This window comes from Diorhabda sublineata, chromosome 5, assembly GCF_026230105.1.
Source record: "Diorhabda sublineata isolate icDioSubl1.1 chromosome 5, icDioSubl1.1, whole genome shotgun sequence".
Taxonomy (NCBI): Eukaryota; Metazoa; Arthropoda; class Insecta; order Coleoptera; family Chrysomelidae; genus Diorhabda; species Diorhabda sublineata.
Genome location: NC_079478.1, coordinates 36132752 through 36152112, shown reverse-complemented (window position 1 = coordinate 36152112; position 19361 = coordinate 36132752). Strand labels below are relative to the sequence as shown.

The 19361-nt window shown below is 36.9% G+C and overlaps 1 protein-coding gene across 1 annotated transcript in view; it reads right to left on the bottom strand.

Annotated features, from left to right (window-relative positions):
* Positions 1-19361, bottom strand: part of LOC130444224 (protein still life, isoform SIF type 1) — a 198493-nt gene that overhangs the window by 32388 nt on the left and 146744 nt on the right. Inside the window, exon 18 of the mRNA XM_056779281.1 lies at positions 14744-14875. Coding sequence (XP_056635259.1) covers positions 14744-14875 — 132 coding nt within the window. The remainder of the gene's footprint in view (positions 1-14743; positions 14876-19361) is intronic.

Sequence of the window (19361 nt, the reverse complement as noted above, 5' to 3'; positions counted from 1 at the left end):
CAGAAGACCTGGAGAAAGATTCCTGGATGATTTGTGCGAGAAATTCAAGTGAACCACACACTAAATTGGTTTTAGTTTAAACTAGAAACGAAGCGAGGGGATTTGTATATTTATCGTGATGCAGGACAACGCCCGTCGTCCCAGACGGACCCCGAAACGGCGCCTCGACTGGAGAAAGATTCCTGGATGATTTGTGCGAGAAATTCAAATGAACCACAAGCTAAATTGGTTTTAATTTAAACTAGAAACGCAGCGAGGGGATTTGTATATTTATCGTGATGCAGGACAACGCCCGTCGTCCCAGACGGACCCCGAAACGGCGCCTCGACTGGAGAAAGATTCCTGGATGATTTGTGCGAGAAATTCAAGTGAACCACACACTAAATTGGTTTTAATTTAAACTAGAAACGCAGCGAGGGGATTTGTATATTTATCGTGATGCAGGACAACGCCCGTCGTTCCGGAAGGACCCCAAAACGGCGCCTCGACTGGAGAAAGATTCCTGGATGTTTTGTGCGAGATTTTCAAGTGAACCACAAGCTAAATTGGTTTTAATTTAAACTAGAAACGCAGCGAGGGGATTTGTATATTTATCGTGATGCAGGACAACGCCCGTCGTCCCAGACGGACCCCGAAACGGCGCCTCGACTGGAGAAAGATTCCTGGATGTTTTGTGCGAGATTTTCAAGTGAACCACAAGCTAAATTGGTTTTAATTTAAACTAGAAACGCAGCGAGGGGATTTGTATATTTATCGTGATGCAGGACAACGCCCGTCGTCCCAGACGGACCCCGAAACGGCGCCTCGACTGGAGAAAGATTCCTGGATGTTTTGTGCGAGATTTTCAAGTGAACCACAAGCTAAATTGGTTTTAATTTAAACTAGAACCGCAGCGAGGGGATTTGTATATTTATCGTGATGCAGGACAACCCCCGTCGTCCCAGATGGACCCCGAAACGGCGCCTCGACTGGAGAAAGATTCCTGGATGATTTGTGCGAGATTTTCAAGTGAACCACAAGCTAAATTGGTTTTAATTTAAACTAGAAACGAAGCGAGGGGATTTGTATATTTATCGTGATGCAGGACAACGCCCGTCGTCCCAGACGGACCTCGAAACGGCGCCTCGACTGGAGAAAGATTCCTGGATGATTTGTGCGAGATTTTCAAGTGAACCACAAACTAAATTGGTTTTAGTTTAAACTAGAAACGAAGCGGGGGGATTTATATATTTATCGTGATGCAGGACAACGCCCGTCGTCCCAGACGGACCCCGAAACGGCGCCTCGACTGGAGAAAGATTCCTGGATGTTTTGTGCGAGATTTTCAAGTGAACCACAAGCTAAATTGGTTTTAATTTAAACTAGAAACGAAGCGAGGGGATTTGTATATTTATCGTGATGCAGGACAACGCCCGTCGTCCCGGAAGGACCCCAAAACGGCGCCTCGACTGGAGAAAGATTCCTGGATGTTTTGTGCGAGATTTTCAAGTGAACCACAAGCTAAATTGGTTTTAATTTAAACTAGAACCGCAGCGAGGGGATTTGTATATTTATCGTGATGCAGGACAACCCCCGTCGTCCCAGATGGACCCCGAAACGGCGCCTCGACTGGAGAAAGATTCCTGGATGATTTGTGCGAGATTTTCAAGTGAACCACAAGCTAAATTGGTTTTAATTTAAACTAGAAACGAAGCGAGGGGATTTGTATATTTATCGTGATGCAGGACAACGCCCGTCGTCCCAGACGGACCTCGAAACGGCGCCTCGACTGGAGAAAGATTCCTGGATGATTTGTGCGAGATTTTCAAGTGAACCACAAACTAAATTGGTTTTAGTTTAAACTAGAAACGAAGCGGGGGGATTTATATATTTATCGTGATGCAGGACAATGCCCGTCGTCCCAGACGGACCTCGAAACGGCGCCTCGACTGGAGAAAGATTCCTGGATGATTTGTGCGGACATTCAAGTGAACCACACACTAAATTGGTTTTAATTTAAACTAGAAACGAAGCGAGGGGATTTGTATATTTATCGTGATGCAGGACAATGCCCGTCGTCCCGGACGGACCCCAAAACGGCGCCTCGACTGGAGAAAGATTCCTGGATGTTTTGTGCGAGAATTTCAAATGAACCACAAGCTAAATTGGTTTTAATTTAAACTAGAAACGCAGCGAGGGGATTTGTATATTTATCGTGATGCAGGACAACGCCCGTCGTCCCGGACGGACCCCAAGACGGCGCCTCGACTGGAGAAAGATTCCTGGATGATTTGTGCGAGAAATTCAAATGAACCACAAACTAAATTGGTTTTAATTTAAACTAGAAACGCAGCGAGGGGATTTGTATATTTATCGTGATGCAGGACAACGCCCGTCGTCCCAGATGGACCCCGAAACGGCGCCTCGACTGGAGAAAGATTCCTGGATGATTTGTTCGAGATTTTCAAGTGAACCACAAGCTAAATTGGTTTTAATTTAAACTAGAAACGAAACGAGGGGATTTGTATATTTATCGTGATGCAGGACAACGCCCGTCGTCCCGGACGGACCCCGAAACGGCGCCTCGACTGGAGAAAGATTCCTGGATGATTTGTGCGAGAATTTCAAATGAACCACAAGCTAAATTGGTTTTAATTTAAACTAGAAACGCAGCGAGGGGATTTGTATATTTATCGTGATGCAGGACAACGCCCGTCGTCCCAGATGGACCCCGAAACGGCGCCTCGACTGGAGAAAGATTCCTGGATGATTTGTTCGAGATTTTCAAGTGAACCACAAGCTAAATTGGTTTTAATTTAAACTAGAAACGAAACGAGGGGATTTGTATATTTATCGTGATGCAGGACAACGCCCGTCGTCCCGGACGGACCCCAAAACGGCGCCTCGACTGGAGAAAGATTCCTGGATGATTTGTTCGAGATTTTCAAGTGAACCACAAGCTAAATTGGTTTTAATTTAAACTAGAAACGCAGCGAGGGGATTTGTATATTTATCGTGATGCAGGACAACGCCCGTCGTCCCAGATGGACCCCGAAACGGCGCCTCGACTGGAGAAAGATTCCTGGATGATTTGTTCGAGATTTTCAAGTGAACCACAAGCTAAATTGGTTTTAATTTAAACTAGAAACGAAACGAGGGGATTTGTATATTTATCGTGATGCAGGACAACGCCCGTCGTCCCGGACGGACCCCAAAACGGCGCCTCGACTGGAGAAAGATTCCTGGATGATTTGTGCGAGAAATTCAAGTGAACCACAAACTAAATTGGTTTTAATTTAAACTAGAAACGCAGCGAGGGGATTTGTATATTTATCGTGATGCAGGACAATGCCCGTCGTCCCGGACGGACCCCGAAACGGCGCCTCGACTGGAGAAAGATTCCTGGATGATTTGTGCGAGAATTTCAAATGAACCACAAGCTAAATTGGTTTTAATTTAAACTAGAAACGCAGCGAGGGGATTTGTATATTTATCGTGATGCAGGACAACGCCCGTCGTCCCGGACGGACCCCGAAACGGCGCCTCGACTGGAGAAAGATTCCTGGATGATTTGTGCGAGAATTTCAAATGAACCACAAGCTAAATTGGTTTTAATTTAAACTAGAAACGCAGCGAGGGGATTTGTATATTTATCGTGATGCAGGACAACGCCCGTCGTCCCAGATGGACCCCGAAACGGCGCCTCGACTGGAGAAAGATTCCTGGATGATTTGTTCGAGATTTTCAAGTGAACCACAAGCTAAATTGGTTTTAATTTAAACTAGAAACGAAACGAGGGGATTTGTATATTTATCGTGATGCAGGACAACGCCCGTCGTCCCGGACGGACCCCAAAACGGCGCCTCGACTGGAGAAAGATTCCTGGATGATTTGTGCGAGAAATTCAAGTGAACCACAAACTAAATTGGTTTTAATTTAAACTAGAAACGCAGCGAGGGGATTTGTATATTTATCGTGATGCAGGACAATGCCCGTCGTCCCGGACGGACCCCAAAACGGCGCCTCGACTGGAGAAAGATTCCTGGATGTTTTGTGCGAGAATTTCAAATGAACCACAAGCTAAATTGGTTTTAATTTAAACTAGAAACGCAGCGAGGGGATTTGTATATTTATCGTGATGCAGGACAATGCCCGTCGTCCCAGACGGACCTCGAAACGGCGCCTCGACTGGAGAAAGATTCCTGGATGATTTGTGCGAGAAATTCAAGTGAACCACAAACTAAATTGGTTTTAATTTAAACTAGAAACGCAGCGAGGGGATTTGTATATTTATCGTGATGCAGGACAACGCCCGTCGTCCCGGACGGACCCCAAGACGGCGCCTCGACTGGAGAAAGATTCCTGGATGTTTTGTGCGAGAATTTCAAATGAACCACAAGCTAAATTGGTTTTAATTTAAACTAGAAACGCAGCGAGGGGATTTGTATATTTATCGTGATGCAGGACAACGCCCGTCGTCCCGGACGGACCCCAAAACGGCGCCTCGACTGGAGAAAGATTCCTGGATGTTTTGTGCGAGAATTTCAAATGAACCACAAACTAAATTGGTTTTAATTTAAACTAGAAACGCAGCGAGGGGATTTGTATATTTATCGTGATGCAGGACAACGCCCGTCGTCCCGGACGGACCCCAAAACGGCGCCTCGACTGGAGAAAGATTCCTGGATGTTTTGTGCGAGAATTTCAAATGAACCACAAGCTAAATTGGTTTTAATTTAAACTAGAAACGCAGCGAGGGGATTTGTATATTTATCGTGATGCAGGACAACGCCCGTCGTCCCGGACGGACCCCAAGACGGCGCCTCGACTGGAGAAAGATTCCTGGATGATTTGTGCGAGATTTTCAAGTGAACCACAAGCTAAATTGGTTTTAATTTAAACTAGAAACGCAGCGAGGGGATTTGTATATTTATCGTGATGCAGGACAACGCCCGTCGTCCCAGACGGACCCCGAAACGGCGCCTCGACTGGAGAAAGATTCCTGGATGATTTGTGCGAGATTTTCAAGTGAACCACAAGCTAAATTGGTTTTAATTTAAACTAGAAACGAAGCGAGGGGATTTGTATATTTATCGTGATGCAGGACAACGCCCGTCGTTCCGGAAGGACCCCAAAACGGCGCCTCGACTGGAGAAAGATTCCTGGATGATTTGTGCGAGATTTTCAAGTGAACCACAAGCTAAATTGGTTTTAATTTAAACTAGAAACGAAGCGAGGGGATTTGTATATTTATCGTGATGCAGGACAACGCCCGTCGTCCCGGACGGACCCCAAGACGGCGCCTCGACTGGAGAAAGATTCCTGGATGATTTGTGCGAGATTTTCAAGTGAACCACAAGCTAAATTGGTTTTAATGTAAACTAGAAACGAAACGAGGGGATTTGTATATTTATCGTGATGCAGGACAACGCCCGTCGTCCCGGACGGACCCCAAAACGGCGCCTCGACTGGAGAAAGATTCCTGGATGATTTGTGCGAGAAATTCAAATGAACCACAAACTAAATTGGTTTTAATTTAAACTAGAAACGCAGCGAGGGGATTTGTATATTTATCGTGATGCAGGACAATGCCCGTCGTCCCGGACGGACCCCAAAACGGCGCCTCGACTGGAGAAAGATTCCTGGATGATTTGTGCGAGAAATTCAAGTGAACCACAAACTAAATTGGTTTTAATTTAAACTAGAAACGCAGCGAGGGGATTTGTATATTTATCGTGATGCAGGACAACGCCCGTCGTCCCGGACGGACCCCAAAACGGCGCCTCGACTGGAGAAAGATTCCTGGATGATTTGTGCGAGAAATTCAAGTGAACCACAAACTAAATTGGTTTTAATTTAAACTAGAAACGCAGCGAGGGGATTTGTATATTTATCGTGATGCAGGACAATGCCCGTCGTCCCGGACGGACCCCAAAACGGCGCCTCGACTGGAGAAAGATTCCTGGATGTTTTGTGCGAGAATTTCAAATGAACCACAAGCTAAATTGGTTTTAATTTAAACTAGAAACGCAGCGAGGGGATTTGTATATTTATCGTGATGCAGGACAACGCCCGTCGTCCCGGACGGACCCCAAGACGGCGCCTCGACTGGAGAAAGATTCCTGGATGATTTGTGCGAGATTTTCAAGTGAACCACAAGCTAAATTGGTTTTAATTTAAACTAGAAACGAAGCGAGGGGATTTGTATATTTATCGTGATGCAGGACAACGCCCGTCGTTCCGGAAGGACCCCAAAACGGCGCCTCGACTGGAGAAAGATTCCTGGATGATTTGTGCGAGATTTTCAAGTGAACCACAAGCTAAATTGGTTTTAATTTAAACTAGAAACGAAGCGAGGGGATTTGTATATTTATCGTGATGCAGGACAACGCCCGTCGTCCCGGACGGACCCCAAGACGGCGCCTCGACTGGAGAAAGATTCCTGGATGATTTGTGCGAGATTTTCAAGTGAACCACAAGCTAAATTGGTTTTAATTTAAACTAGAAACGCAGCGAGGGGATTTGTATATTTATCGTGATGCAGGACAACGCCCGTCGTTCCGGAAGGACCCCAAAACGGCGCCTCGACTGGAGAAAGATTCCTGGATGATTTGTGCGAGATTTTCAAGTGAACCACAAGCTAAATTGGTTTTAATTTAAACTAGAAACGAAGCGAGGGGATTTGTATATTTATCGTGATGCAGGACAACGCCCGTCGTTCCGGAAGGACCCCAAAACGGCGCCTCGACTGGAGAAAGATTCCTGGATGATTTGTGCGAGATTTTCAAGTGAACCACAAGCTAAATTGGTTTTAATTTAAACTAGAAACGAAGCGAGGGGATTTGTATATTTATCGTGATGCAGGACAACGCCCGTCGTCCCGGACGGACCCCAAGACGGCGCCTCGACTGGAGAAAGATTCCTGGATGATTTGTGCGAGATTTTCAAGTGAACCACAAGCTAAATTGGTTTTAATGTAAACTAGAAACGAAACGAGGGGATTTGTATATTTATCGTGATGCAGGACAACGCCCGTCGTCCCGGACGGACCCCAAAACGGCGCCTCGACTGGAGAAAGATTCCTGGATGATTTGTGCGAGAAATTCAAATGAACCACAAACTAAATTGGTTTTAATTTAAACTAGAAACGCAGCGAGGGGATTTGTATATTTATCGTGATGCAGGACAATGCCCGTCGTCCCGGACGGACCCCAAAACGGCGCCTCGACTGGAGAAAGATTCCTGGATGATTTGTGCGAGAAATTCAAGTGAACCACAAACTAAATTGGTTTTAATTTAAACTAGAAACGCAGCGAGGGGATTTGTATATTTATCGTGATGCAGGACAACGCCCGTCGTCCCGGACGGACCCCAAAACGGCGCCTCGACTGGAGAAAGATTCCTGGATGATTTGTGCGAGAAATTCAAGTGAACCACAAACTAAATTGGTTTTAATTTAAACTAGAAACGCAGCGAGGGGATTTGTATATTTATCGTGATGCAGGACAATGCCCGTCGTCCCGGACGGACCCCAAAACGGCGCCTCGACTGGAGAAAGATTCCTGGATGTTTTGTGCGAGAATTTCAAATGAACCACAAGCTAAATTGGTTTTAATTTAAACTAGAAACGCAGCGAGGGGATTTGTATATTTATCGTGATGCAGGACAACGCCCGTCGTCCCAGACGGACCCCGAAACGGCGCCTCGACTGGAGAAAGATTCCTGGATGATTTGTGCGAGATTTTCAAGTGAACCACAAGCTAAATTGGTTTTAATTTAAACTAGAAACGAAGCGAGGGGATTTGTATATTTATCGTGATGCAGGACAACGCCCGTCGTCCCGGAAGGACCCCAAAACGGCGCCTCGACTGGAGAAAGATTCCTGGATGGTTTGTGCGAGATTTTCAAGTGAACCACAAGCTAAATTGGTTTTAATTTAAACTAGAAACGCAGCGAGGGGATTTGTATATTTATCGTGATGCAGGACAACGCCCGTCGTCCCAGATGGACCCCGAAACGGCGCCTCGACTGGAGAAAGATTCCTGGATGATTTGTGCGAGATTTTCAAGTGAACCACAAGCTAAATTGGTTTTAATTTAAACTAGAAACGCAGCGAGGGGATTTGTATATTTATCGTGATGCAGGACAACGCCCGTCGTCCCAGACGGACCCCGAAACGGCGCCTCGACTGGAGAAAGATTCCTGGATGATTTGTGCGAGATTTTCAAGTGAACCACAAGCTAAATTGGTTTTAATTTAAACTAGAAACGAAGCGAGGGGATTTGTATATTTATCGTGATGCAGGACAACGCCCGTCGTCCCGGAAGGACCCCAAAACGGCGCCTCGACTGGAGAAAGATTCCTGGATGGTTTGTGCGAGATTTTCAAGTGAACCACAAGCTAAATTGGTTTTAATTTAAACTAGAAACGCAGCGAGGGGATTTGTATATTTATCGTGATGCAGGACAACGCCCGTCGTCCCAGATGGACCCCGAAACGGCGCCTCGACTGGAGAAAGATTCCTGGATGATTTGTGCGAGAAATTCAAGTGAACCACAAACTAAATTGGTTTTAATTTAAACTAGAAACGCAGCGAGGGGATTTGTATATTTATCGTGATGCAGGACAATGCCCGTCGTCCCGGACGGACCCCAAAACGGCGCCTCGACTGGAGAAAGATTCCTGGATGTTTTGTGCGAGAATTTCAAATGAACCACAAGCTAAATTGGTTTTAATTTAAACTAGAAACGAAGCGAGGGGATTTGTATATTTATCGTGATGCAGGACAACGCCCGTCGTCCCGGACGGACCCCGAAACGGCGCCTCGACTGGAGAAAGATTCCTGGATGATTTGTGCGAGAATTTCCAGTGAACCACAAACTAAATTGGTTTTAGTTTAAACTAGAAACGAAGCGGGGGGATTTATATATTTATCGTGATGCAGGACAATGCCCGTCGTCCCAGACGGACCTCGAAACGGCGCCTCGACTGGAGAAAGATTCCTGGATGATTTGTGCGAGAATTTCCAGTGAACCACACACTAAATTGGTTTTAATTTAAACTAGAAACGAAGCGAGGGGATTTGTATATTTATCGTGATGCAGGACAACGCCCGTCGTCCCAGACGGACCTCGAAACGGCGCCTCGACTGGAGAAAGATTCCTGGATGATTTGTGCGGACATTCAAGTGAACCACATACTAAATTGGTTTTAATTTAAACTAGAAACGCAGCGAGGGGATTTGTATATTTATCGTGATGCAGGACAACGCCCGTCGTCCCAGATGGACCCCGAAACGGCGCCTCGACTGGAGAAAGATTCCTGGATGATTTGTGCGGACATTCAAGTGAACCACATACTAAATTGGTTTTAATTTAAACTAGAAACGAAGCGAGGGGATTTGTATATTTATCGTGATGCAGGACAACGCCCGTCGTCCCGGACGGACCCCGAAACGGCGCCGCGAATAATTCGATCCACGGAAAATCGATCGGAAGCTAGGAAAAGCGTACACTGAATAGATTAAAGATTTCGAGATGATAAAATCAAAAAATTTTCATTATATTGATTTCCCCTTAAATTTTTGGGGAGCTGTATTAGTTTGTGTTGTCGTACACTGTCGAATGCCTTCTTGTAGTCAATGTAACATAGATATAAATCATTTATTCGACTGATAATTGTTTTTTGTAAACCAAATTTTCGTGTGCACCCCACAGTCAGCCCTTTATGTAATATTGGATTTAATATTCCCATTTTTCAAGCATTCATTTGGCGCTACCTAATTATTCTTTTTTCCAATTTGAAAAGTAACGATGTTAAGAACAATCATTAAGCTAAAAACAAAAGCGGAATTTTTGTTCTAAATATAGAAATTTTCTTATTTCATCCAGTTGTTTGCGACGTCCTACGTCACCGTTTCCTTTTAGTTCGAAATACGAGTATTTAGTCGTTTCCAGAAAGGGTAATATTACATATACGAGGGTGAATTTGAAGTATATCCACTAAGTATGTTTCGATTTTTATACAACTTCAGTTTACACATTTTTACTTATAAATCACACAATAATTTGAGTGGTTAACTGTCAATTGTCAAATCTATATGACGTTTATCAGTAGTACCAACTTTCAAAAGACTATGTGTCAAATTTCTTGACATTTCGATTAATTAGAAAAAAATGACAGTTGTTTAAGTGAAACTATTTTTGTTGTCTTTAAGACCATTTATAATTGCTTCTCGATGACAAAAAAATATTGTGCAAGCTCAGCAATGGCCTCAAAAGTATAATCCGGACATACCTTTACTGGTATGGTGAATTTAAACATGGTTGTAGAGGCACCGATGATGTTAAATGTCGTGGTGGTGGTGGTTACTCCAGAAAACATCAAAAAAGTCCACGAATTGGTCATGTCTAATCGTAAATTGAAATAGCGTGAGACAGCTGATGCCCTGGAGATAGCAGAAGGCGGTTTTTTTACGATTATGCATGAGCATTTGACTATGAGGAAGCTTTTTTCAAAATGGGTCCCGCGTTTATTCACAGTCGAACAAAAATAACGTGTTGATGATTCAGAGCAGTAATAAATCGAATTTTTTTGGCTCAATATGTGACAATGGATGAAACATGGATCCATAACTTCACTCTTAAATCAAAACGATCATCGTTTTAGTGGACTACAGTCGGTGAACCGGGTTCGAAGCGACCAAAGGCCCAGAATCAGTTGGAAAGGTTATGGCTTCAGTATTTTGGGATGCACATGGATTATTGGAGAGAAAATCAATACGGAATACCATATAGAGTTGTTGGATGCGAAAATCGACCTTATATGTCGAAGAAAAAACCTCTGCGTCACCAAGACAATGTACCGATTCACAAGTCGATAAATCGAACGAATTTCACTTTGAATTGCTTCTTAATCCACCATATAGTCCAGATCTGATGGACTATTGACTATTACCACAATTTTTCAATAAATATGTTCATTGATAAATGTTTGACCTGGCGGAAAGACGTCAGTTACTAAAATGTCATAAAAAACGACGCGCAGAAGTTTTCGAGGTGTCGATATTTGCTTAGGCCTAACTTTCAAGGTTGTTTTTTACGTTGTTTGAGAAAATTTTGGTTCCCAAAAGGGGTTGTTCCAATTTTATTACGAAATTATGAATTAAAACCCCGCCTCGTATATGAAAATCGAAGCAATGCCTTCAAATAACAACCAGTTCTCTTTATAACCCCAGATTTTCAATAAATGTTGGCTGGTGGCTTTCCAGAAAGCAGTCTAAATAACAGGATCTATATAAAAGAAAAGTCGGTCTCGGGAAAATTACGATTTTCATGTGAAATGGAGCATGGTTTTAAGTGTCCTACGAAACGCATTTATTTTTTGTGATAATTGTTATACTGCGAGAGCTTCTACTCTAAAAAGAATTAGGACGCCGTGCTTGAACGTTCTTTCCCATATTTTCACATATTTCTACAGAAAATTCCGGGATACATCTTGTTAAAAGCCTTTATTATATCAATAAATACTGTGCTATATATTAATGATTATAAATTCTGTGTAGATGTTGGATAGGAAATTTCGTTAACTAATATTTTAGCCAATAACTCGATTTTCGGTTGTGCGAAGAAAAAACGGTCGAACGGGGACAAATCAGGGCTGTATGGTGGGCGTTCGATCTATTTGAAGCTAGATTCGTTAACTTGTAAGGCTTTTAATTGTGTTAATTAGACGGGATCACCTTTTTTTTAGAACGCTCTGTATTTCCAATTCACTCCCTCGATTCTTTTTTTATCTACGGTTGGATATAAAAGTGTTAATTTCCTTTGAAAAGTTGTTCGACCTCAAAGAAACACCTGCGATCCTTCACGTTTTCTTCTCGATTCGGATGAACGAATTTAATAAACATGTTTTATTCCACTCGCAAACAAACTATTTGTTTAGCACATGTTCATTCCGCTGCCGTAGAAAACGAATATGGGAAAATTTATAGAGCCTCATTCTGTTGTTTCCATAAATTTACTCCTGTGTGCATTTGAACGGTTCACTGTTTTTCGGGGGCGAAATGAGTTTTACCCAGAAATAATTATACCACGATGTGGTTTATGAAAATGAAACTCTGGAAGTTATTCATCTTCTTTACACTTTCTCATTTTTTTTTTAATTTGTTAAGCTCTCAACTTCGATAAATAAGAAATTTACTTCGTATAAATTTTCAAGGAAAATGAGTTCGGAAATCTACGTTTTAGAGGGTTTATTTTACACCGTCACGCAATATATGACTTACTGAAATGTTTAAACTACCTACAAAATGTTTGAAGTGTTTAAACTACCTACTAAATTTTTGAATTTTTAATGATTTCTTTTTCTTTAAATATTGATAAAAAAATTAAAAAAAAAATATAATGAAACTTTGAAAGTTATTCATCTTCTTTATGATTTTTCATTTTTTTTTAATTTGTCATGCTCTCAACTTCAATAAATAAGAAATTTACTTCATATAACTTTTTCAAAGGAAATGAGTTTTTGAATAGGTTTATTTTACACCGTCACGCAATATCTGATTTACTGAAATGTTTAAACTACCTAGAAAATGTTTGAAATGTTTAAACTACCTACAAAATGTTTGAAATGTTTCAACTACCTACAAAATTTTTTAATTTTTAACATTTTTGCTTTTAATATTGATAAAAAAATTAAAAAAAAAATATAATGAAACTTTGAAAGTTATTCATCTTCTTTATGATTTTTCATTTTTTTTTAATTTGTCATGCTCTCAACTTCAATAAATAAGAAATTTACTTCATATAACTTTTTCAAAGGAAATGAGTTTTTGAATAGGTTTATTTTACACCGTCACGCAATATCTGACTTATTGAAATGTTTAAACTACCTACAAAATGTTTGAAATGTTTAAACTACCTACAAAATTTTTTAATTTTTTAATATTTTTTCTTTTAATATTGATAAAAAATTAAAAAAAAATATAATGAAACTTTGAAAGTTATTCATCTTCTTTATGATTTTTCATTTTTTTTTAATTTGTCATGCTCTCAGCTTCAATAAATAAGAAATTTACTTCATATAACTTTTTCAAAGGAAATGAGTTTTTGAATAGGTTTATTTTACACCGTCACGCAATATCTGATTTACTGAAATGTTTAAACTACCTAGAAAATGTTTGAAATGTTTAAACTACCTACAAAATGTTTGAAATGTTTCAACTACCTACAAAATTTTTTAATTTTTAACATTTTTGCTTTTAATATTGATAAAAAAATTAAAAAAAAAATATAATGAAACTTTGAAAGTTATTCATCTTCTTTATGATTTTTCATTTTTTTTTAATTTGTCATGCTCTCAACTTTAATAAATAAGAAATTTACTTCACATAACTTTTTCAAAGGAAATGAGTTTTTGAGTAGGTTTATTTTACACCGTCACGCAATATCTGACTTACTGAAATGTTTAAACTACCTAGAAAATGTTTGAAATGTTTAAACTACCTACAAAATTTTTTAATTTTTAACATTTTTGCTTTTAATATTGATCAAAAAATTAAAAAAATTATAATGAAACTTTGAAAGTTATTCATCTTCTTTATAATTTCTCATTTTTTAAAAAATTTTTCACGCTTTCAACTTCAATAAATAAGAAATTTACTTCATATAACTTTTTCAAAGGAAATGAGTTTTTGAATAGGTTTATTTTACACCGTCACGCAATATCTGACTTACTGAAATGTTTAAACTACCTACAAAATGTTTGAAATGTTTAAACTACCTACAAAATGTTTGAAATGTTTAAACTACCTATAAAATTTTTTAATTTTTAATATTTTTTCTTTTAATATTGATAAAAAATTAAAAAAAAATATAATGAAACTTTGAAAGTTATTCATCTTCTTTATGATTTTTCATTTTTTTATTAATTTTTCACGCTTTCAACTTCAATAAATAAGAAATTTAGTAGATTTCGTATTAACTCAATTCACAAATATAAAACCTAAACTTCTGTATACAAAAAACTCAAAATAAACTCAAAATAAACAGAAGGAATCCTTTTTTCATTACACATACATAGAGGATGGATCGAAATATTAGTTGGTAGCCAAATCAGTTTAGCCGTTATCGGGTTTTTGCGATTTTGCGAGACTATCGATCAGTAATTCATTCGGAACCCACGAAAAATGCTTTTTTCTAACTGACTAGAATGCAGTAATAATTTTAGAAACTAAAGCCAAAAGGCGTCAATAATATTATTCCCTCGGGAAACTACTTATTCGTATTTGCTATAAAAATCCGATTCTCTAGAAACTTTCCGCAAATTTTCCGAACATCCAGTAACTTTTAAAAACTTTGGGAAATATCCAAGAAAATAGTCCTTCGAGTCCTTGGAAGTTTGAATTATGACTCAAGGAGAGCGATCGGTTGATTCTGCCTTAGAAAATTTTCGTATAATTCAATTTATTTAGAAAAAACATTTTTTTTTATAGAAAAATTTATTTATTCAATTAACGAATTATCAAATGATTTAAAAATCGACGTAATTGAGTGAAAAACGATTTATTACGATACGCAATTGAAAGCGAAGCTCAAACACGATAATAAAATTTGTTATTCGATGTACGGATGTATATACGAGGACCATCTTAAAAGTTCGATGAACATTTCTCGATTCTAAACGAAATTTTGAGGTTATGAAACAGAAAAGTGTCTTTAAATGACTTTTTAACGGTTCGTTGAACTATAAACGAGAAACTCACCGTTTCTATGGATTTTTCTAGTCGAAATATTTCTTCTTGTAGAAGATGCAGCGTTCCTGTTTTACCTCGATGTCTTGCGAAAGCCGCAGCGCAAGCACTGTGGATGCTATTCACCCAATTCTCTAGTTCTACCTGGAATAATAAAAAAACGCAATAAAAAAATGTTTATTTTCTTGAAATTAGTTGGCGAAGTCATTTTTTTACGTTAATTGTATAAAAAATGTCATAGAAAGGATCCTGTTTGATTGATCAAACTGAAAACTACATTAGTGCGTCTTTTCAGCTGATATAAGGATCATAGAAAAAAAAACAGGATGATATAAGAGAAAATTTAAACCCTTGTTCGAAGGGTTTATTTATATTTGACTTACTGAAATGTTTAAACTACCTACAAAATTTTTTAATTTTTAATAATTTTTTTTTCTATAAATATTGATGAAAAAATTAACAGAAAATTATAATGAAACTTTATAGGACAAGTTAGTAGCTTTCAATACCTAAGATTTATGCTGGAATGAACTGGATTTACGAGAATAGTTCCAGACGTAACTGTTAAATCGAAAAAATTTATTATTAATGTCTGCCAAATAAATATTAAACAACGTGGAATCTTCAATTTTGAAATATATTTTGTATAGATTGTATACTTTCTAATTCAATGGTATTTTCCAAGAAACTACCGCCATCTCTAGGTTAGACCGGGTACCTCGTAAGATTGAGGTTATGTCAACAATTAGTGGCTATTTTGAAGAGTTTGACGATTCTTATTTTATAAAAAAGGGTATCGAACTTATTGAACACCGCTGGGGAAATAAAAGGAGATTACGTAAATAATAAAAGTACTGAATTTTGTAAATTATTGTATGATGCTTTCAGATGCATGAAATAAATTATTTATAACAAAATTTCTCGATTCTGTTAAGTTAAAACTTTTTTTTTTCACTTTTGATTTGGGTAATTTTATACTTTTCGCAGTCCCCTCGTTTTTTGTCTTTTGAAAATCGAAAAATCATCCGATTTTGACAAATTTTTTTTAAATCTTCGTTTTTACGTCGAATTTATGAAAAAAAATATGGGAAATATATCATCTGGAGATTTCATATAGTTTTATGATTTTTAATAAACGTTCTTCCTCGTATATAATCGTTCATAACTTGTTTACGAAACATCAAACGCAATTCATATATTTTTTTTGTTATTCTACATAAACAAACGAACATTTTGGAACAGAAAAAACTCGAAAAATGTTTGTTTATTCATTTTTTAACTCACTTCAAAGATTTTATATAGTTTTATGATTTTGAATGTGATTATAAACGTTCTTCCTCGTATATAATCGTTCATAACTCTTTTCCAAAGCATCAAACGCCTTTCGTATATTATTTTTCTCAATCTACACAGAAAAACAAACATTTTGGGACAGAAAAAACTCGAAAAAAGTTTGTTTATTCATTTTTTAACTCGCTTCAAAGATTTCTCATAGTTTTATGATTTTAGATGTGATTATAAACGTTCTTCCTCGTATATAATCGTTCATAACTTTTTTACGAAACATCAAACGCAATTCATATTTTTTTTTTGTTAATCTACAAAAAAATGAACATTTTGGAACAGAAAAAGTTCGAAAAATGTTTGTTTATTCATTTTTTAACTCGCTTCAAAGATTTCTCATAGTTTTATGATTTTAGATGTGATTATAAACGTTCTTCCTCGTATATAATCGTTCATAACTTTTTTACGAAACATCAAACGCAATTCATATTTTTTTTTTGTTAATCTACAAAAAAATGAACATTTTGGAACAGAAAAAGTTCGAAAAATGTTTGTTTATTCATTTTTTAACTCGCTTCAAAGATTTCTCATAGTTTTATGATTTTAGATGTGATTATAAACGTTCTTCCTCGTATATAATCGTTCATAACTTGTTTACGAAACATCAAACGCAATTCATATATTTTTTTTGTTATTCTACATAAACAAACGAACATTTTGGAACAGAAAAAACTCGAAAAATGTTTGTTTATTCATTTTTTAACTCACTTCAAAGATTTTATATAGTTTTATGAATTTAAATGTGATTATAAACGTTCTTCCTCGTATATAATCGTTTATAACTTTTTTAAGAAACATCAAACGCAATTCATATATTTTTTTTGTTAATCTACATAAAAAAATGAACATTTTGGAACAGAAAAAACTCGGAAAATGTTTGTTTATCCATTTTTATTTCACTTCAAATATTTCATATAGTTTTATGATTTTGAATGTGATTATAAACGTTCTTCCTCGTATATAATCGTTCATAACTCTTTTCCAAAGCATCAAACGCCTTTCGTATATTATTTTTCTCAATCTACACAGAAAAACAAACATTTTGGGACAGAAAAAACTCGAAAAATGTTTGTTTATTCATTTTTTATCTCACTTCAAATATTTCAGATAGTTCTATGATTTTGAATGTGATTATAAACGTTCTTCCTCGTATATAATCGTTCATAACTCTTTTTAAAAGCATCAAACGCTTTTCATAGATTATTTTTCTCAATCTACACAGAAAAACGAACATTTAGGAACAGAAAAAACTCGAAAAATGTTTGTTTATTCATTTTTATCTCACTTCAAATATTTCATATAGTTTTATGATTTTAGATGTGATTATAAACGTTCTTCCTCGTATATAATCGTTCATAACTCTTTTCCAAAGCATCAAACGCTTTTCATAGATTATTTTTCTCAATCTACACAGAAAAACGAACATTTTGGAACAGAAAAAACTCGAAAAATGTTTGTTTATTCATTTTTATCTCACTTCAAATATTTCATATAGTTTTATGATTTTAGATGTGATTATAAACGTTCTTCCTCGTATATAATCGTTCATAACTCTTTTCCAAAGCATCAAACGCTTTTCATAGATTATTTTTCTCAATCTACACAGAAAAACGAACATTTTGGAACAGAAAAAACTCGAAAAATGTTTGTTTATTCATTTTTATCTCACTTCAAATATTTCATATAGTTTTATGATTTTAGATGTGATTATAAACGTTCTTCCTCGTATATAATCGTTCATAACTCTTTTCCAAAGCATCAAACGCTTTTCATAGATTATTTTTCTCAATCTACACAGAAAAACGAACATTTAGGAACAGAAAAAACTCGAAAAATGTTTGTTTATTCATTTTTATCTCACTTCAAATATTTCATATAGTTTTATGATTTTAGATGTGATTATAAACGTTCTTCCTCGTATATAATCGTTCATAACTCTTTTCCAAAGCATCAAACGCTTTTCATAGATTATTTTTCTCAATCTACACAGAAAAACGAACATTTTGGAACAGAAAAAACTCGAAAAATGTTTGTTTATTCATTTTTATCTCACTTCAAATATTTCATATAGTTTTATGATTTTAGATGTGATTATAAACGTTCTTCCTCGTATATAATCGTTCATAACTCTTTTCCAAAGCATCAAACGCTTTTCATAGATTATTTTTCTCAATCTACACAGAAAAACGAACATTTAGGAACAGAAAAAACTCGAAAAATGTTTGTTTATTCATTTTTATCTCACTTCAAATATTTCATATAGTTTTATGATTTTAGATGTGATTATAAACGTTCTTCCTCGTATATAATCGTTCATAACTCTTTTCCAAAGCATCAAACGCTTTTCATAGATTATTTTTCTCAATCTACACAGAAAAACGAACATTTAGGAACAGAAAAAACTCGAAAAATGTTTGTTTATTCATTTTTATCTCACTTCAAATATTTCATATAGTTTTATGATTTTAGATGTGATTATAAACGTTCTTCCTCGTATATAATCGTTCATAACTCTTTTCCAAAGCATCAAACGCTTTTCATAGATTATTTTTCTCAATCTACACAGAAAAACGAACATTTTGGAACAGAAAAAACTCGAAAAATGTTTGTTTATTCATTTTTATCTCACTTCAAATATTTCATATAGTTTTATGATTTTAGATGTGATTATAAACGTTCTTCCTCGTATATAATCGTTCATAACTCTTTTCCAAAGCATCAAACGCTTTTCATAGATTATTTTTCTCAATCTACACAGAAAAACGAACATTTTGGAACAGAAAAAACTCGAAAAATGTTTGTTTATTCATTTTTATCTCACTTCAAATATTTCATATAGTTTTATGATTTTAGATGTGATTATAAACGTTCTTCCTCGTATATAATCGTTCATAACTCTTTTCCAAAGCATCAAATGCTTTTCATATATTATTTTTCTCAATCTACACAGAAAAACGAACATTTTGGAACAGAAAAAACTCGAAAAATGTTTGTTTATTCATTTTTATCTCACTTCAAATATTTCATATAGTTTTATGATTTTAGATGTGATTATAAACGTTCTTCCTCGTATATAATCGTTCATAACTCTTTTCCAAAGCATCAAACGCTTTTCATAGATTATTTTTCTCAATCTACACAGAAAAACGAACATTTAGGAACAGAAAAAACTCGAAAAATGTTTGTTTATTCATTTTTATCTCACTTCAAATATTTCATATAGTTTTATGATTTTAGATGTGATTATAAACGTTCTTCCTCGTATATAATCGTTCATAACTCTTTT